At 35.6% G+C, this 22,383-nt stretch overlaps 1 protein-coding gene across 1 annotated transcript; it reads right to left on the minus strand.

The window, feature by feature from the left end:
• Positions 1 to 12,269: 12,269 nt before the first annotated feature.
• On the minus strand, positions 12,270 to 13,535 carry LOC131862593 (phospholipase A1-Igamma2, chloroplastic-like). Its single transcript, XM_059215077.1, has one exon. It carries the CDS (start codon positions 13,533 to 13,535, stop codon positions 12,270 to 12,272), a length of 1,266 nt encoding a protein of 421 aa, XP_059071060.1.
• Between the last annotated feature and the right edge of the window lie 8,848 nt (positions 13,536 to 22,383).

Here is a 22,383-nt window from a genome sequence, read left to right on the forward strand (position 1 = left end):
TATCTCCTAAAATAGTTTTCTTGTTCCAAAAATAGCCACCCCTCCATTTTTAAAGAAATTTAAATTCTCAACTTTCTCCTTACTCATTTTGGTTTTCTGCACAAGGATAATATCTGACTTACGGTCTCGAATGAGATTCCATAATATATCCTATTTATTGAGACCATTTAGGACTCGAATGTTCCATGAGATTACCTTCATTTGGAAACCTAGGGGAAGGATTCCTGTATAGTTTTCTGCCTTCCATCAACTATGTTTTGCTTACTCTCCTAGTCCCTATGCCATTTCATGGATTTATGTCCCTGCGGAGATTTGGATAGACCAATATTTGCCTTGGATCTGGTCCTAGTTTTCACCCCATTAGGGCATCCCACCTTCTTATTTTTCTTTTTTCCATTCCCTGTTATTTCTTCCTCATGTTCATCTCTGAGATTAGCTTGCATGTTATTCCACAGTTCTCCTCTTTTCTGGGATGAAGTGGGCGTGTCAACTCCAACATTCTGGAGTAACGCATTTAGATTAACCTTAGGTGATCCGAACTTGATCTTCCTTCCATAATTAACTTCATGTCCTTCAAAATCATTTGGGCACTCTTTATCTCTTTTTATCGCTGAAACTTGAAGGGCCTCATGTTGAGCTCCAGTTGCATCCTCAATCTCACCTTCTTCAAGAATCTCTTCAATGATTACATTCTCATCCTCTTGAGTCTGTAGGACCTAAAAAATATTGACTGATTTGATCTCAAATCCACTGATTTCATTATTTTTATCTTCCTTCAAAAGGGGAGCCTTAAGAGGGTGAGGGTTAGCATTTCTATCACCTTTTGATAAGTCTTTTATGTTACGAGGAATTCCACTTCCTCCTTTCACTCTACTATCTACCTTAATATTATTCTTTTCTTTCCATATGTGTTTATGGGGATTGTTAACATTCATAGGTTTTTTGGGGTTTCTAGGGCAAGCCTTATCCCAGTGTCCATCTTTCTTACAGGAAAAGCACACAAAGGGGAGGGACTCAAACTCTATTGTCTGTTCCCATAAACCAAGTTTGGAATTTATATCAATAGAGCTAGGAAGATCCATCTTCTATGAAATATTGACACAAATGCGTGCATAAACCAGTCTCTTTCAAGCTACAGTCGTTGGATCTATCACAACAAGCTCCCCAAAGGAGTTCACTATTCCTGAGAAAACGTCCTCAACCCATAATTCAAGCGGCAAGCCTGACAACCTTACCCAGATCAAAGTAGATTCAAAGAAGGAATCGTTGAGTTCCATATTAGGAGACCATTTTCTCATGGATAGGGAAGATTTACCAAACATCCAAGGTCCACTGCTTAATGTTGCTTCCATATCTTCCTGACAAGAAAAGGAAAAAACAAAAAAACCCCTTGACAGGGCTAAAACATCAACCTGTCCTTTCAGCCTCCATTTTCTCTTAACAAATGATCTAACATCCTCAATATTGGGTCATGGTCCAACAAACTTTCCCAACAGAGAGAAGGCCATTAAAGAAATGCTATGATCAATAAGCAAATTTGGAACAACAATAGCTAATCTACCCGTTTATCTATCAGAGATGTCTTCCACAAAGGGGAAGGACAATTTTATAGTCGGTTTATTTGCAAAAAGAATAATCTAGGGTTTGAGAGCCTTCACCTCTGTAGTCTTTTCTAAGTCAGCTTTCACACCCTCGGGACCCGATTTTGGAGAATCTTTCATCTTTTTGTGGTCCAAAGGAGGGTCCCGATGCCATGGGTCCCCATCTGGTCTCCCATCCTCATCATCCATCGCTTGTCCTTGAGCTGCAGAGGCAGTAGAACCAGAGGACCCAACCTCGCTATTCCCTCCATTTCCAAAATTCAAATTTTCCTCTGCTTGCACTGTTCCCTCCATTTCTCATTTTTTCATATTTGCTCTATATTGTTAATTGTTAAGTTTTATTGTTTACTAGTATCCGTTCCTACCGACATATGTCTGTTATTTATTGTTACTTGACTTTTTTAAGGTTGTATTGTGGATTAAAAGTTATAATTTGTTAACAATTGATTCACCCCCCCCTCTCATTTGTTCACCGGTTATCCTAACAATCCCAACTCCTATTGAGGTGGAGGTGAGTCTTGCCTATCTTCTTGTGAGTAGATGCTTGGAGAGGTTTGAGATGGCTATTTTCCTTAGACTTTCTGTTTGGGGTTTTTCTTTCTTGGTTTAGGGACCCAGGTTAAAACCCAACACTTTGGGTTTGGGGATCCTTCCAAAACCCCATGGGGTGGATGTTTTTAGCCTTGAAAGCTTTATGATAACCCCTATTTTATTTTTTTAGAGGATGGGTCGTTATGTCTCTCTCTCTCATGGCTCCATGGTTGCATTATATTGATCACATTTTCAAAGGTTTGTTAGACATTTCATAGTGGGGTTGTAGATAAGTGTGATAAATTTATCAAGTCCGTTTAAGAGACAAATTTTCTGGTAGGTGATTAATACTTTTTTTTTCTCTATGTATTTCGTGAGAATTATATTTCCTTTGGTAATGATATACATTCAATATGAATGAATTGATTCATAAAGTCCAAAGATGACTAAAACGCTTTAATATTTAATTTGATCATATGGAATATTGTTAATGCCTTGCCAAGAGTTTGTGAAGTTCTAAATACGTGACTTGATTATATTATAAGTCTAAGGCTTTTATTTGAGGCATGAGATTTCTTTAATCTTTTCGTGGTTTATAAATACATTAGAATCACACCTAATGTTTGGCATTGGAATTACATATGGTTTGACATAGTGAGAAAGTTTTAAGAATGTGGAATTTAATCAAGTATTATCTCTTTTTAGTTCTACAACTTCTTGAGGTATTCTTATTCCATCTTGTGCATAGATACCAACCCAAATATTGAATTCACCATGTTGATGTTGTGCTACAATGATTTTATGTGGGCCCCATTAAGAGTACACTTGATGATGCTTGTATATTAAATCACAATGGTATGCACCCCATCAAATATAGACTGTGCAATAGTACTCCCTTTCTTGTGGTAAACCCACAAGCTCAACTGTCAACCCATGATGATTTAAGCTATAATAGTACATTACAAGAAGTAAACATTCAATGATCTTGGGTGGGTCAATAGGCAATTCGATTGGTTCCACCTCATAGGCACACACCACACCTTAATCCCACATCCCATTGGTGTCATCAACAATTGAATGTCACCTCATCATCCAACAAAAAGAGTGGATTATTAAAAGTCAAATTAGAACTCATTACAAACAATGGGCTATCAATAAACTGAAAAGTTATTACCACTTTCTAATTCAGACTAGCCATCCTAACGTCCAAAATCTGAACATGTCAAATTAGGACTCTAGTTGAAGCTAAGGTCTTCTTGGATTTATTCAAGCTCTTTAATCACCTACTTGAGTTTCTTTGCCCTTTCTTTGTTTTCTTACTTTGTGAATTGTTCAGTAACAACAAGCTAATTTTTGGCTTCTAGAAGAATGGTTTGTGTATTCTCCAAGGCCTCCTTAATATCCATAAGCTCCAAGGTTATCTTATTAACTTCATCTTATTTTACTTTCAATGGATTAGCAAAAACTTCAGTAATTTTTATGATTTCATCTCTATCTAAAAGTAATTGCAACCATATTTGATTGACCCTAAAGCTTCTTTTACCACTCATAAATTTGCAAGATTAAATTTACCATCCATCTCCCTATGTCTTCTCTAAATTAGGTCCTTCTAATAGAGGACTTCCATGATCTTGTGAGTGTCATCAAAATAGAATAAGGAAACTACAATTATATCCTCAATGACCTTCAACTAATTCTTCAGACTATGTGTTGAAAACGAACATCTTGAAAAGAATTTTCTAATTGGTCCTCCAAATCAGCCACCTTAATGTCATACTCTTTACATAGTTTACACTCACAAGTTAGAAGAATCCCTTGGTCAGAATAAAATTCATCAACTACTGCAATATTATTATCTTCAATTACTTATTGTTTGACATGGTGAGAAAGTTTTAATAATGTGGAATTTATTCAAGTATTATCTCTTTTTAGTTCTACAACATCTTGTGCATAGATACCAACCCAAATAGTGAATTCACCATGTTGATGTTGTGCTATAGTAATTTTATGTGGGCCACATTAAGAGTACACTTGATGATACTTATATATTCAATCAAAATGGTATGCACCCCAACAAATATAGACCGTGCAATAGTACTCCCTTTCTTGTCTTAAACTGATAAGTTCAGCTGTCAACCCATGATAATTCAATCTATAATAGTCCTTTACAAGAAGTAAAGATTCAATGATCTTGGGTGGGTCAATAGACAACTCAATTGTCTCCACCTCATAGGACCACACACAACACCTTAATCCCACATCCCATTGGTGTCATCAACAACTAGAAGTCACCTCATCATCCAACTCAAAGAGTAGATTATTGAAAGTCAAATTAGCACTCATAACAAACAATGGGCTATCAATAAACTTAAAAGTTATTACCACTCTCTAATTCAAACCAACCATCCTAACGTCCAAAATTTGAACATGTCAAATTAGGACTCTACTTGAAGCTAAAGTCTTCTTGGATTTATTCAAGATCTTCAATCACCTACTTGAGTTCCTTTTCCCTTTCTTTCTTTTCCTACTCCGTGAACTGTTCAGTAACAACAAGCTAATATTTTGCTTCTAGAGGAATCATTTGTGTATTCTCCAAGGCCTCCTTACTATCCTTAAGGTCCAAGGTGAGCTTATTAACTTCATCTTATTTAATTTTCAATGAATTAGCAAAAGCTTCAGTAATTTTTATGATTTCATCTCTCTCTAAAAGTAATCCTAACCATATTTGATGGACTGTAAAGCTTCTTTTACCACTCATAAATTTGCAATAATAAATTTACCTTCCATCCCCAAATGTCTTCTCTAAATTAGGTCCTTCGAATAGAGGACTTCCATGATCTTGTGAGTGTCATCAAAATAGAATAAGAGTACCACAATTATATCCTCACCGACCTTCAACAAATTCTTCAGACTATGTGTCTCAAAACTAGCATCTTGAAAAGAATTTTCTAATTGGTCCTCCAAATCAGCACCTTAATGTCATACTCTTTACATAGTTTAGGCTCACAAGTTAGAACAATCCCTTGGTCAAAATAAAATTCATCAACTACTGCAATATTCTTAGCTTCAATTTATAATGTAATATTTAATTTTATTTATTGATTGAACCACATATTTGATTGAGTGTCCAAGCATCTTGACATGTGAAACATCTCTTCTATTTTTTTTACTATCTTTTTTTTGTGGAATCTTCTATCCTGTAAACCAAAATAAATTATTTCCTTTTTAGTGAACTAGTTTTTAAGCTTCTCAATTCTCTACTCTACTAATTTTTATGAGAACTCACAAGCTATATGTGAGACATCTTGTTCCTTTCTAAAAATGGCCAAAATTTGAAATTTTACCCACTTAGAGATTCATCTTCTTCATTTAAAATCAAGGAAAAAATAATTAACATGGATGCCTTAACATTTTATGCATGATATTTTTTTATTTTGGTAAATAATCATTGGAACATTCGGAGAATTAAATTATTACACTCGAGATCAATAAAAATAACGAATGATCTCACCTTATCCATAAATTTTAAACTTTGAGCCCTCTTATCAAAAGAAGGGCTTTTAGTACCACCCAACCCATGAAATATTTTAATAATAATCTATAAAATCATTATTATATAGTGTTATATGAGCTGTAATTCTTAAGAATTCACTGAGACAAGAGGTAACTTCAAGTTTTAATCCTCACGAGGATGTTCCATAAGCTTCTGTTGGACCAATTCAACATCTTGCAATATAACTGTTCTACCTTAGAAAAACATAATTCCAATTATAGCAGCTTAATAAGAAAATTATCTATAAATTGCACAAAGTCCAATTCTATTCCAACCATTAAGAGCCAATTTTCCACTTCCTTTTCTGTCTATAATTGCCTAGGCCGAATACACTTCATTTAATCACTGAAATATTTTGATAAATGGCCGACAATCTAATTTTCTTTAGATGCAATAATTTACCAAGTTTAAATGTTTTCCAAAATGTCATGCAACTCAAGAAAGTTTAATAGATGCTAGTCTCCCAACAGGTTGGCAAGACCACTACCTCTAATACCTCTGTAGGAAACCACATCAGTTGTAGCAACATTTTTTTGTAATTTTTCCCCAATTTTAGAGAATTATCATTAAGACAAATAGTTTGCACGCATTCTATGGAAGAGATTTCATATTGAGGTATTTGGTGATAGTTTGTTGAAAACAATGCAACATGTATGTTGCTTGATGAATTTCATTCATGAGTACTATAGTTTGATATGTTTGTGTCCATAATTGTACCATCTACTAAAAAAGATTATCATTTTTTAACATATTGTATCATTCTGTATGTTTGTTAAAAAAAAAGGTGTCTCTCTAATGAATTACAAGCAAGTCTAGAATCAGACTGCCTAACTATATTTTCTAATGATATCCTATCCCATAAGGAGAAATTTGAGGATGAACTATTGGTTTTGGTGTAAGATATGATGAAGGGGAGGTCTCCTGATTTGTCTTTTCCTCATCCTTCCCCCAGTGATACACCCTATGTCTGTCGTTATCATACCGGCTCTTACCACCCGAGTCCTCCTGAATGTTTTTAGTCAGGTCACAATATCTGGGTTCTTCCTTCCCCTGTTGTCCACTCGAATCTTGTGTCGCATCACCCTGGCCGTTCTCAGATCCATCCCCTGCCCGGGCTGTGTCAACTTCAAATGTTTCAAAATCACACTTCTCCCAACAAACTACCTGCTTCTCCCGCTCTTCTTAGCTTTGTTTAAACCCTTGTTGCTGCTTTCTTTCAAATGTTGATAGAATGAATATTTATATAATATCGAGGTGGTGAAAGTAGTACGAATGCATTAATGCAAATATCTTTTGAAAGGATTGATTGTAATTGAGAACATAAATGCATGTACATAGCTCAAAAATGTTTCATGATCAAACAACTAACAAACCATGTCTAGGGTGCATTATGTTCATGCTGATTAGATGAGGAACAATGATTCTATTAGCGAGACAAGATTTGTCTCATTTTAAAAGAGAGTACATGTGAGAACTGAGAGGCTGGTGAGTTGGTTTGTTTTCACACCCGATACTATGCAGTTTCCCCACATTACCCATAAATTATTTTAATATTGCTTGTTTGAAACTTTGATAAGAACAATTGCTTCTTTGAAACATCAACAGGAACAGTTGGTTGTTTCAGATGTCTACAAACAAAAAGAAGACATAATAACCAATTTTCAAGTGCGAGACAAAATCGTCAAGCTCACCATATGCAAGCTTTCTTGCAAGTGTAGCCTATTGACTAATTAATCCTTATAACCCCCAAAAGTGCTTTATTTAAGTATTTAATTATTTTGGGCACCTTAGGTACAAGGTTAGGCAAATCCAACCTTTAAAACTTTCCATTCTCTCTCCAACAAGATATTATACCAATATGCCCACTAAATTGTTTTAATTAAATCAATACAACCTCTATAAATTTAATTAAATATAGGTCAACATTACACCCGAGTTGTAAAACTGGTTTAAATGCATTAAAATTAAAATTGGCTGCATAGGAGTGATGATAACCAAACATAATCGAGACACTTATTATAGATAGATTCTCTCTCCAAGAATATTGGAGAGCACACCAAAAGTCTAAAATAACCTCAAAAACTACCCTCTAAGTCCTTTAGGCCATCCAATCTTGTTGGTAACATAAAAAATACTCTAATATGGTCGATACACACCCATAATATTAGAGCCAACTACAAAGCTACATAACATGAAAATGCGGACATTACACTTATCCCTTCTACAAGATTTATTTGTGTAATGTCCCCTTTATTTGGACCTTAAATTTAATTAAATAATAAAAATTTAAGTTGTCCAAATTACATAAATTTAATAACAACTTAATTTAATTATCTAATAAGGTTATAAAAAAGACGTTAATTAAAAGGTTCTATTTATTATTTCCCATTTTAAAAAGACAAATATTAAAAGGTAAGAGAATTTTAAAAGGGTTTCTAGAAGCTCCCTTAGCGGGTTATAAAAAGACACTTTGAGTCTCTATTGGGTATGCTTAGTTTATTCTTTCTCTAGTATAGCTCGAAAAGATTTTAGATTTTAGTTGAGAAGCCCTAGTATGGAAACCCTCAAGTTCGGAGGAATTGGATGAAAACCTAGTTTCATTCTTGAAGCAGTTTCAATTAGCATTCGCGGTTGCATTGTATTGATGATCTCAGATTTTGAATGGTTTATTAGAGATTTCATAGAGGGGTTGAAAGTAAGTTTGATAAATTTATGAAGTCCTTTTAAGAGACAAATTTGCAGGTTGGAGATTAATACTGGTTTTTTCTCTATTTATTCCATGAGCATTATATTGCCTCTGGTAATGATATACTTTCAATATGAATGAATCGATTCATAAAGTCTAATGATGAATAAAAAGATTTAATATTTAATTTGAGCATATGGAATATTTTTAATGCCTTGGCAAGAGTTTGTGAAGTTCTAAATACTTTACTTGATTATATTATAAGTCTAAGGCTTTTGTTTGAGGCATGAGATTTATATATATTTTTGGTTCTTTATTAATACATTAGAATCACACCTAGTATTTGGCATTGAAATTACTTATGGTTTGACATGGTGAGAAAGTTTTAATAATGTGGAATTTATTCAAGTATTATCTCTTTTTAGCTCTACAACATCTTGACATATGTTTATTCCATCTTGTGCATAGATACCAACCCAAATAGTGAATTAACCATGTTGATGTTGTGCTATAGTAATTTTATGTGGGCCACATTAAGAGTACACTTGATGATACTTATATATTCAATCAAAACGGTATGCACCGCAACAAATATAGACCGTGCAATAGTACTCCCTTTCTTGTCATAAATCGACAAGTTCAACTGTCAACCCATGATAATTCAATCTATAATAGTCCATTACAAGAAGTAAAGACTCAATGATTTTGGGTGGGTCAATAGACAATTCAATTGGCTCCACCTCATAGGACCACAAACAACACCTTAATCCCACATCCCATTGGTTTCATCAACAACTAGGTGTCACCTCATCATCCAACTCAAAGAGTGGATTTTAGAAAGTCAAATTAGCACTCATAACAAACAATGGGCTATCAATAAACTTAAAAGTTATTACCACTTTCTAATTCAAACCAACCATCCTAACATCCAAAATTTGAACATGTCAAATTAGGACTCTACTTGAAGCTAAAGTCTTCTTGGATTTATTCAAGATCTTCAATCACCTACTTGATTTCCTTTGCCCTTTCTTTCTTTTCCTACTTTGTGAATGGTTCAATAACAACAAGCTAATATTTTTGCAATATTCTTAGCTTCAATTTATAATGTACTATTTAATTTTATTTATCAATTGGACCACATATGTGATTGAGTGTCCAAGCCTCTTGACATGTGAAACATCACTTCTCTTTTTACTCCTATCTATTTTTGTGGGATGTTGTATGTTGTAAACCAAAAGAAATCACTTCCTATTTTGTCAGCTCGTTTTTAAGCTTCTCAATTTTTTACTCTACTAATTTTTATGAGAACCTACGAGCTATATGTGAGACATCTCGTTCCTTTCTAAAAATGGCCAAAAATTAAAATTGTACCTTCTTAGAGATATCATCATCTTCATTTGAAATCAAGCAAAAAATAGTTAACATGGATGCCTTAACATTTTATGCATGATGTTTTTTTTATTTTGGTAAAGAATCATTGGAACATTCAAATAATTAAATTATTGCACTTGAGATCAATAAAAATTAAAAAATGATCTCACCTTATCCATAACTTTTAAACTTTGAGCCCTCTTATCAAAAGAAGGGCTTCTGGTACCACACAACCCATGAAATCCTTTAATAATAATCTATAAAATCATCATCATTATATCATTATTATATAGTGTTATATGAATTGTAATTCTTAAGAACTCATTGAGACAAGAGGCAACTTCAAGTCTTAATCCTCATGAGGATGTTCCATAAGCTTCCGTTGGACCAATTCAACATCCTGCAATATAATTGTTCTACCTTAGACAAACATAATTCCAATTACATCAGCTTGATAAGAAAATTATCTAGAAATTGGAGACTCCAACTTTATTCCAATCATTAAGAGCCAAATTTCCACTTTTCTTTCTATAATTTCCTAGGTTGAATACACTTCATCAAATCACTGAAATATTTTGATAAGTGACCCACAATCTAATTTTCTTTAGATGCAATAATATACCAAGTTTGAATGTTTTCCAAAATGTCATGCAACTCAAGAAACTTTAATAGATGGTAGTCTCCCAACAGGTTGGCAAGACCGCTAGCTCTAATACCTATGTAAGATACCACCTCAGATGTAGCAACTCTTTTTTTATAATTTTCCCCAATTTTAGAGAATTGTCATTAAGACAAATATTTTGCATGCATTTTATAGAAGAGTTTTCATATTGAGGTATTTGGTGATATTTTGTTGATTAGAAAGCAACATATATGTTGTTAGTGAACTTATTTCATGAGTACTTTATTTTGATATGTTTGTCTCCATATTTTTAACATATTGTATCATTTAGTAAAAAAACATCATATTTTCTAGTTCATGTTGTATCATTCAGTATGTTTGTTAGAAAGAAAGGTGTCACTCTAATGGATTACAAGCAAGTCTAGAATAAGACTGCCTAACTATATTTTCTACTGATATCCTATCTCATAAGGAGGAAATTGAGGATGAACTCTTGGTTTAGGTGTAGGAGAGGTTATAGTCAAGCAAAGGGAAGCAATTCTCCTTCAATCTCAATTGAAGATTAGTGCATTTACATGCTTTTATATTGCCATCTGAATGACTCTATTTTTTGGGTGTTTTTAAAATTAGTTTTTGGGTGCTACGAGGCTCCATTTTTTAGTGCCATAGGATGTAATCATAGAATATGGCTGTTAAGGAATTCTATTTGGCTAATGTGAAGATTGTGGACAGGTTTACCACAAGCTAGGTATACATAGTTATTGAATCTTTTTATGCAGTTTTGTTTCTCTTCATATGTAAGTCTCTGTGTCTGGAATATGATAGGGTATGAGATGCCATCATATGGCTGCAAGGAATATTTCTACTCTATTAGTGTTTTTTAGTGTGTATATTATAGTGTATTTGGATATTTTTATAAAAAATTAATATATATGCAATAATAATTTATCTATGTAATCTAGCAATTGTAGCTACAAATACTCATAGTTAATAGAGGATTTAATGCTATTAGAATATTGCATATTTTATATATAGTTTTGAAACATAATTTGCATGGAACTCATTTAATGTTGGTTTTGTTAATTGAACGTCATAGGCCTAGACATTGTGTACATCTAAACAAGGTGTTTTTGCTTGATCTATTAGGTCAGGAAAGCTAAGTGAAATATTACTCATAAATCTTGAATGCAACTTCTAGGAAGTTAATTCCAATTGATTGATGGGCATGGATCACTTGATAGTGTAGTGTAGTCGATTGCTTACAAATACAATTTCACACTCACTTTGGACCCACTTTGGACGTTATGTTCAGTTCATGTATGATTGTGCTTAGTTTCAGGAATGTTTTTGAATACTAGGTGCAATCCGCTACTCATGAGCGTTGTTCTCGTCTAAATTTTGCACAGTTTGAGTTGTTGTTGGATAGTAGCTCTCGTGTCTCACAAATTTGTTCGAATCGCTCTATGAGTCCTTCAAAGGTGAAATCTAAATTCCATGAGGCATTCTGATAGTTTGATACTATCCCATAAGTTTTATAAATAGCGACGTTTTAAAATACTCATATACATCTTGTGTATTTTTTAATTGTACTTCCAATAAGGTAAATGATTTATTTCTTAGTCCAACCTTTACTTTTATGGTTCTTCCTTCAAGTGGAGCTTGATACTCATTTTGCACAAAAAATAGACATTATAGTATGTAATATTTAAAGCGGAGGAGGATAGTGAATAGATCATTGTTTTATTTATATACATCCTACAATTTGCTACTCAAACACTAGCTTATTTTTATTTTAGGCCAACTTTTATGTATAAAAATCTGATTCGTTCTTAAATTTTTTATCCTACTAGAATTGAAACTTTTAGGGTCCTATTTCCAAAAGTCCTCTATGATCTCTAGGTTGAATTACGTTAACTTGAATCTTAGGAGGTTCAAGATTTGCTTCCCATATTTCTCGCGCAATAAATCACAGCTCTTATTAACCAGAGCATGATCTCTTCCACTCCAAGAAAACGGCTGCTTACTTCCAACGTACCCGTCCAGTAAATGCAAGTAAAGCTCTAAATTATGAAAGTAGGCAAGATTATGGGTGTGCTGAATGAATGGAGAATTGTTGTGTAAAGAAAGCTCGACGCCAGCATGAAAGTATGTCCACGGAAGCCAATGCAGCAATTTGCTGAGGCATCCCACGTTCTCGTTCATACAAACTCCGGGCACTTTGGGAACCAGGTCACGCTTGTTCACAAACCTCAGCACTTTCACTCCAATCTCCTCCACCCGTTTAGCAAACGCAAGATTTCCCACCCGGGGAGAGGCAAAAGCGAAGACGGTGACGGGAATTTGATGAAAATTATGCTTGGTGCAAAGCATTTGTTTGATATCATAAGCGCTCAAGGTTGCAAGAGCAGCTCCTAAGCTGTGTCCCGTAAATGTTATGATTAAATTGTCCATCTCTTTTTCATAAACTTGAATCAATCGTTCTATCTCTGAGACTACCAAATCTCTGGTGCTGATGTTCACAGTGGCTCCTGCAGCGCCTTGACGGTGACGGACAGTTGAAGTATAGCAGCTCAGGAATCCTCTCTCAATTAGTACTCCATCCGCGAAATGATGCTCTTGGTTTTTGCCTGTCCTCTTGCATCTATAGGATAATCTTGTAGGTACAAGAATATCTCTCAGGTCTTCTATCCATTCTTCAGCAGTCTGAGTTCCTCTCCATGCAATCACTATGTCTCGTCGTCCAAGCCTTCTTATCTCATTTGGATCCGTGCAAACTGCAATAAAACCCAACCAAACACCTTGGTCTTTTGGTTTCTCACCAAAAACTTGATTTAACAGATTAGTATTGGCGTAAACATATTTACTGACTTGGTAGCCACTTTCAGACATGCCCATCTTATTGAACAGATCTCTTTTACTGTGATAACATGTGCCGTAGTTTTTGGAGTAGCTTTTGCCATCAAATGCGTCGTAACAAAGCTGTGCCAAATTCCCATATCTGAGAGCTTCAGCTTTCAAATTGGGCACCATGGGATCAAGCAAACCATTCCAATTATGGGCACCTTGTATATCTCTCCATACGTCACATAGCTGAGGCTGCGTTGAGTTAGTTTGGGAACTGGGTAATAATACAGCATTATCTTCAAGCTGGGGCAATGGAAATACGGCCATTGATTGACTTATAGAAATTAAGGAATCAATCAAATAATTGTGTCTGATTTCTGGGATGTCAAACAATGATCGGCCAGACAAAGCGTTCGAGGATGAATACAAGGTTTAAGACGAGCACCTTATAAATAGAAAATCACGCACTACAATAGCAGACAATCACGCACTACAATAGCAGACAAAGTAGAATTTCAATCTTCCAACCTGAACTTCTTCTTGTTGACGAGAATTGGGCATATAAGGCTTTGACTTCCCTTGTTCTTCCCGCGTTGTTGTTTTCAAACCTAACGTTCAGACACTAGATTAATACTACAGTATTTATTCAAAGACTATAATCAGAAGGTGTCAAGCTCCCCCACACAGATTGCAATATATTTTTTCAGCCGCCTTCACATCATTTATCTCGTGAATTTCCATCGCCACACTCAGATTGTCTGGCCAGGGGTTCCTAACTTTCAAATTAGCAAAACCCATGACCGCTATTTCTTTGTATCAATGCAAACTGCGCATTTTCTAACATTTTAATATTTAAAAGGAAAGATCATAAATTTGTGTGTTAAGATCTTGTTTAGGTATAAAACTGGTATCAAAAAGTTTGACAGGGATTTCCTAATTTTCTTGAATGTAAAAGTGAACATTTTTCAAAGGGGCATTTGTAACTTGGGTAAGAACAAGCTATAAATAAATCGACAGAAATGTTGTTTATGTCAAGGTGTGGAAAGTAATAAAGGATGGACTCGGATCATGCATGGTTTTAAGATAGACACATCTCACATGACACATGATATAAAAAAGATCCTTTTCGCTCCATTTTATCTAGGTTGATGTCAAATTTTGTGATTTTATATGTTGAAATCACATATTTTGATTGTGGTGTTTTATGTTTTAAAAAACATGTCTATGTTTGGATATCTATGTTTACATTTATTGATGAAGTATTTGAGATATTTATAAGAGAACTCCATTAATTCAGTTTTATATCTTCCTACACATCTATTATTTGTTAACCCAACTCTAGATTAGGATTTTCTAAAAAAATGTGAAAAAATATCTAACTAATTCAAGTCAAGTGTTAACCTTGTATCATTTGTCACTTTCTTTATAATTTTTAAAATCTTTGTGAGCTTAAAATCTCACGTCCTTGTGTATATAAACTAGTTTGGAGGGCTAAAATTGCAACAAGTTTTACATAGTGGGTCCAAGAATTTGCTAATTTACACGAAATTGATCGACAGTTGTTAGAAAATCAATCAAACATTGTGGCTCACCTTGAATTGCGAATAATATGGCAACTATATTTGACGGGTAGAAGTGTAGATCCCTTAGGGATTTGTATTGACTTTATGGAATCATTGTATTTTTTTTCTAAGTGTATCCTTTTGCTTGTGAAATCCAATAGAGAGGTCTATTTTAAAATCGATTTGTTGATCAATGGTCATCCCCAAACTTGCCATACTTAATACTTGCGAATGTGGTTGGAACTTTAGGTTTCCATCACCGATCATCTTGATTGCATTTTCAATCAAATAATTCATTTCCACGGGATAGTAAATTATTCCTATAAAAATTGAAATACATATGAAAACTATTACGCCATGAATGTAAACTATAAAACTTTACCTTATGAAGCAGACATTGCAAATGAAGTTGAAACAATAATACCTATTTAACCATGTATAATTAATGTTGAAGATACAACATAGTTGTTTCCAAGATGAATTAATTTTTTGAAGTGTAATACATTTAGATAGGTTATACATATTTTTTGAATAATACATGTCAATTTTCTTGTTTTGATGTTTTACAACAAGATAATGTCTTATGGAAGTTTACACTCTACATAATTAGAAAGAATGAATGGTGGTGAGTAAAAAGGGATACAAAATATGAGCAATATTCTATACGACTTGTAAAATGCCAATAATCTAAAAATAACATTTATTTTTACAAACATAAATATAAATGTGGATTAGAATGAGTGAATTAAAGATTTTTTAGTTATTACTAAGCTAAAAAATTATAATGAATTTATGTAAAATGGTAATAATTATTGATATAAACATATAGTTCCTATTATTGGTTTAGTTATGATTGATTAAAGCAAGATAGGCCTGGACCTCTTACATAACCACTATAAAGAAGCTACTTGAAGACAGAGGACCAGACGAGGTCATACGGGCCCCACTAGGTAAGGTTGAAGCCAAATGAAACTTATAAAGTCTTAGAATTAAACCCTGGTGAAGAGGGAGAGTGTTCTTGGAAACCACCGACTGAGATAAGGAGGAGCAAATCCATAATTTTTAAAAAAATTTAGCTCCTATTATTGGTGTAGTAAAAATATTAGTTAGAACTTTTATTATGTGCCAACAATTGTAAGCAATTCAAATGAAATGTGGGACGTAATTTGCAATTAATTAATTATTGCTAGTAGGTATGATCACTTGTAAATACATCTATCACTAATTGTTGGAGAACAGTAATAGAAATTTAAAATAGGAAGCAACTCAAGAAAAGAACAAAAACTTGAAATATAAAAAATAAAGTTATTATATTTTATTAATGTAAGCAGCTAGAGAGGTGGGAATGGCGGGGAACAACTGGAGCGACTGGTTTGAATTCGAATGGAGCAGGAGCAGGAGCGGGAAGATTGGGTGATGAAGGTTTTGGAGGCTCCCACGTGATGTAATCCATGGGAGAAACAAAACCTAAAGCTTCTGATGGCAGTCTCAACGGGTTTTGGGATGGGGACACCTTGTCGGTACCAACAAAAGAAAAAACCGACTTTACTGTTTTACCTTGTGGTGGGGAGGGTCCCAGAAAGTTTGTGGAGAATCTTAGGAAACCGGGATCTCTAGACTGCAACAGAAAATGGTCTACTTTATTTGGGTCAAACCTCAAATGCAAGGCTATTGCGCCTGTTCCCCATAAAGTGGACCTGAAGTTTGGTTCTTGTTCAATTTCTATTCCAGATTGTATCGTGGAAAAGAATATGGCTAATCTGGCCCCTGTCCTGGTTGGCAAGTTTATTGGCCCTCGACCTAATATTGAAGCTGTTAGGGATTCGATGTCTTGTAAATGGAAGGGAAAGGGTCAAATTGATGTGGTTGCCATGTCTAATGGTTTTTTCTCCTTCTCCTTTGCCTGTGAGGAGGACCTTCGATCTTTCTTAGTGGGTGGTCCCTGCATGTTAGGCAAATCATCGTTGGCTCTCAAGAAATGGGAACTAGGCTTTAACCCAAAGGAATGGGAATGTAATGAGGCCCCTATTTGGGTGCGGCTACCAAATTTGCCTATGGAGTTCTAGGGTGAAGATATCTTTGCTGGGATTATTGGATGCTTTGGTGAGCTCCTTTCAGTTGACCCAGTGACCTCTGTGAAGACGCGTCTAGTGTATGCTAGAATCTGTGTGAATGTTAAACAATCTGCTAATTTGCCAAAGGAGATTGGCCCCTTCTCTAAGCTGGGCAAATTGGTTTAGAAAGTCGAGTATGAATCTATTCCCTTTACTTGTTTCCATTGTAATAAAGTTGGTCATTGGGCCAGGGAATGCCCTTCTAAGCCTATGCCTAAGAGGAGTTGGAAGAAGAAAAATGAGACAAAGGGGGTGGATTTGGTGGAGTCTCCGTCCTTAGATCCCACTCCATGTATGGATGGAATGAATAATATCCCATGTGTTCAAGCTGGTCCAGATCCAAATCCTTCAAACCTAGATCCCTTGAATGAGGGGGGGGGATGCAGAGGGGAAGTTTGAAGCCTGAGGAGATTTCTAATGGGGATAAGTCTATGACAGAGGTTCATAGGGTTAAGGATCCTTGCATCCACCTTGTTGTTGATGTTGGGAATTTATTGGATTCAAACATTACTGACGATGTGACCCAGGATGATGATAAGCCAAATCTATTTATTGAGGTAAAAACTAAGCACAAAAAAAGGAACTCCCCAAATGGTCATTTATTAACACTGGTTTCTAGTGGTGTTAAGACTAGAAACAAACAAAAGGCGGATTGTGGATCTGATTTGAGGGTAGTGGGGAGGCCTCCCAATGCAATTAGTAGAGACAACAATAGTCGGTATTCCATTGTTTATGGAGTCCAAATAACACTACAAGACATGGGGATTGGTTCCCCCCATCCAGTCAAATGAAAGTCATTTCATGGAATATTTAGGGGATTGAATCATTCCCACAAACATGATCTTCTATCCAACCTAGTTAGAGATCACAAGCCGGATATATTCTTGTTCAAGAAACCAAAATGCCTGGTTGTAGAGTGGAAAAGATCAAATTGGTTATTTTTAGAGATTGTGGAACTAGTTGTGCTAATGCTAATGGGGCTTATGGTGGTACTGCCACTTTGTGCAATCCTAGATGGCTTTTGGTTAAGGTTGTCTTTACTTCTCCTAATCACATTGCCACTAGATTTACTAGTCTATCTGATGGATCATCTTGGATCATTTCTAATATCTATGGTCCAAATGGGAAAAACGCTATAAAAATGCTCGGGTCCTATATTATTAATGCTAGAATGGCTTTCCCAAATGGGAAATGGATTCTATTGGGGGATTTTAATAACCCATTATCTAGTATGGAAAAGGCTGATGGGATGCTTGTTTTGGAAGAAAGTAGGGAGGACTTGCTGGATATGATTAACTCTCTGTGTTTGTTAGACCTTAATCTCCTTGGAGCTAAATTCACTTGTTCCAACAGAAGAAGTGGGGGGGGCCTCATCCAAGTCAGATTGGACAGAGGTATTATTTCTCCTGAGTGGATTCATAATGCTTCTTGTAGATTAAATGTGTTGTCCAGAATTGGGTCTAATCATTTCCCGATTTTTCTGAGTATATCCCCTTTGACTGGGAGGAAGGCCTTCCCCTTAAGGTTTGAGAAGATGTGGCTTTTAGCTCTGGATATTTATGACAATATTTCTAAATGGTGGAATGTTGACATTCACGGAACTGCAATGTTTAGAGTGGCTAATAAACTAGCCAATATTATTTCCAATATCCAACTCTGGAATAAAGTTTCCTTCAGCAATATTTTTCAGATAAAAGAAAACCTTAAGAAAGATTTGGATGATGTACAGTCTTAGATTCAAGATGTGGGGTATGATCCTATGGTTATGGATAAAGAAGTTGAGTTACTTACCAAGATTCATGATATCATCTCTAAGGAGGAGGAATTCTGGAATCAAAGGTCCAAAGATTTATGGCTCAAATCTGGTCACAAAAACATGAAGTTTTTTCATATGACTATCCTCAAACATAGGGCCTCAAACACAATCAATAAAATTTTAGTGGATCATGGCTGGATTGATAAGCATGAGGAGTTAAACTAGGAAGCCATTATATATTTTTCCACTCTTCTTTCAGATGATGGCTGTCAGGATGTTAATGCTCAAGATGAGATCCTATCGAAGTTTAGATGTACTGTTTCCCAAGACATGAATAAGGAGATAACCATAATCCCATCTCATGATGAGGTTAGAGCTACAGACTTTTCCTGTGAGGGTAATAAAGTTCTTGGCTCGGACAGTTTCCCTATGTTCTTTTTTCAAACTTTTTGGCAGATTATTGGTTCGAATGTTGTGGATGCTGCTAGAGAGTTCTTTGGTTCCTGATCTCTTCTTAAGGAACTGAATGCTACTTTTTTTTGTCCTGATCCCTAAGAAACCTGATGCCTATTCCTTTCAGGACTTTAGACCCATTAGTTTATGTAACTCGATCTATAAAATCTTTACCAAGATCGTTGTGTTTAGGCTTAAAAATTTGCTGCATTCTTTGATTTCGAAGCATCAGAATGGTTTCGTACCTAGTAGACAGATTTTGGATTCTATTATTGTTGTCCATGAGAATATCCATTCTTTAAGAAATCGGGCTTCTTGTTGAAGTTGGATCTTCTCAAATCTTATGATCAGGTCAATTGGATTTTTTTGTTTAAAGTGCTTCAATCCTTTGGTTTTGGTAACCATTTCATCTAGCTTGTCAATCAGTGTGTTACCACTCCCAAATTTTAGGTTTTGGTCAATGGTTCGATGTCTATTTGTTTTTGGCGTCATGGGGTATTAGACAAGGGGATCCTCTCTCCCCGTTTCTCTTTATTCTGATGAGTGAAGCTTTCGAAAAAACTATCCAGAGAGATGTTAGGAAGAGCAATTTGAGGGGTTTACAACCTTCTTCCCAAGCTACTATTTGCTCCCACCATCAATTTGTTGATGATACACTACTGATGGGGGAAAGTTTGATTAAAGAAGCAAATACTATTAAAGCTATCCTAGATACTTATGAGAAAGGATCGGGGAAAAAAGTTAGTCTGTCTAAAAGCTCCATTTTCTTCATGAATACTTCTGAGAATAGAAAAATGAAGATTGCCAATATTTTGGGCTGCAAAATGGGTGTTCTCCCTTATTCATATTTGGGTCTGCCCTTGTGTGTGGGACCTACCTCGGACTCCTTCTGGTCTAGTCTGATTGATAGAATTCAAATGAAGTTGGCTGGTTGGAAAGGAGCTTTGTTAAGCCAAGCGGGTAAACTTCAATTAATTAAGGCTTTTCTTCAGAACCTTCCCATGTATGCTATGAGTCTATTTAAAATCCTTGCCAAATTTGCTGATAGAATGAAAGTATACAAAAGAAATTGCTTTGGTTAGGTTCTAAATCCAAGAGTAGGCTTCATTTGTTCACTTGGGATCAGGTTTGTTTGCCTAGAAATAGAGGAGGCCTGGATATCTGACATCTAAGAGACTTTAATAGAGCTTTAATGGCTAAGTAGCTATGGAGATGTTTAAAGGAGAACAATGAATTGATCGATATTTTCAAGGACTAATACCAAATTCATGATTTCCAAAGAATGTTGGAAAATTATTCCCTCCCGACTTCTGTCTCTCATATTTGGAATAATTTCTTCAGATCCTCTTTCATTATTTCTCAGGGAAGCTGATGGGTTCTAGAAAATGGTAGAAATATAAGGTTTTGGGATGATTGGTGGACAGGAGAGGGGCATTTGTCTAATTCAGTGTGGGCTTCATAATTCAAAGAGAAATGCATTAATCTCATTGCAACTTGGGTTGTAGATTATATGAGTAATGGAGTTTGGGTGGACCTCAGAACCTTGGATGCTTCTTTGGCTGCTTTGTACTCTTGGCTGAACCTGATCATCATTCCATCCTCTGGTGGAAGATGTGGCTATATGGAATGGTTCTACCTCGGGGCATTTTTTGGTGGCAGATGTTTTCTGAATCATCACCAAGTCTTTTTCTCCTCCCCCCTTTTGGGCTGGAGCTTGGAATAAACTCTCAATTCGTAAAGTTAATATATTCTTCTGGTTATTCATGCAAAATAAGATCTCTACCATTGATAATCTCTATAAACGTGGGATCCCCATCAGTAATAGATGTTTTTTATGTAAAGAAGAAGCAAAAAATGTTGATCATCTGCTCTTACATTGCTCCTATGCTAGGGACATCTAGGCCTTCTTTTTCAACCCGTGGAATATTATTTGGGTCCCCCCCTGATTCTATTCAGAACTTTTGGTTCCAATGGAAGTACCCTTATGACAACCATGCGATTGGTATTCTATGGAACTTATCCCTACCTCATATTGCTTGGGGTTTGTGGAAGGAAATAAGTAATAAGGTTTTCAAAGATATGGAGTCCATTGCTCTTGTGGTGGCTATTAGAATAAGGAATGCTATTAAGGATAATTTTCTTAATTACTATCCTGGTAGGAAAAATGATCCTGGACTCTTGAGTCTAGCCAGGAGTAATGGGATACTATCAAGCAGTGGTAGATATGCTGGAATATATCTATCTCTATTTATAAAATTAAACATACCAAAGAGAATGTTTCTTGGAATCCGTCCCTTCCGGGGTGGATCAAAATTAATATCGACGGGGTGGCCAAAGGAAATCCTGGGATGACTGGCTATGGGGGAGTGGCGAGGAACCATTTGGCTTCTCTAGTCTCTACGGTGGTGCTCCCTTTTTGGCACCACAACTAATGATTTTGTGGAGGCCAATGCCTCCTACATAGGACTATGCATGGCGAGCAAGGAGGGGTTCAAACAGGTCTGGCTGGAAAGTGACTCGCTTAACATTGTCAAATGCATTAAGGGATGTATGGTGCCTAGGTGGACTATTTCAAACTTAATCAAGGATTGCCTTGAAATGATAGCCGACCTGCAGTATTTCAAGATATTGCACGTTTTTTGAGAAGGAAAAAACCTGCAGATCATTTGGCCAACTTGGAGGTGGGTAACGTGGTGGTTAAATGGTGGAGAGGAGAGGAAAATTTCCTGAAAACTCTGTGCGACCTTGCAAGAAATGATGTCAAGATATTTGGCCTTTCCAATGAAGTTAATAATGAAAGATTATGATGGAATGGGAACCGTTGGGGTGGTAGTTTGAATTATTACCACTTTGAGAAGTTTTAGAACTTTCAGTTTTCCCTATTTCTGGTTTGCTTTCCTCCTAGTTTTTTTGGAGCCTTGTTGTCTAATTTGCTCAAGCTACAGAATGGGAGGTGAAAAGAATAGATTTGAACCCACAACCTATGATAAGTGGCAGAAGAATAAGGAGGCTCGGGAGGAAATTTCTGATAGTGGGATGGTGCCCTTTTTGGAGAGACTGCATGGTCATTCTGCCATTGTTACAGAAAGATTTGTTAAAGGTTGGAAGAAGGGTGTGCTGTCTGTCTTTGGTGTGGAGTTTCAAGTCAATGAAAACTTGGCTGCCACTGTTACTGGTCTAGATATGAAAGGCATAAAATTCTATAGAGACAAGAAGTTGGGTGAGGAGGCTATTGATTCCTTTTATGATAAGGAAAAGGAAAGACAAAGGGTTACGAAAATGGCAGACGT

Source organism: Cryptomeria japonica, unplaced genomic scaffold (assembly GCF_030272615.1).
Source record: "Cryptomeria japonica unplaced genomic scaffold, Sugi_1.0 HiC_scaffold_49, whole genome shotgun sequence".
Classification (NCBI taxonomy): domain Eukaryota; kingdom Viridiplantae; phylum Streptophyta; class Pinopsida; order Cupressales; family Cupressaceae; genus Cryptomeria; species Cryptomeria japonica.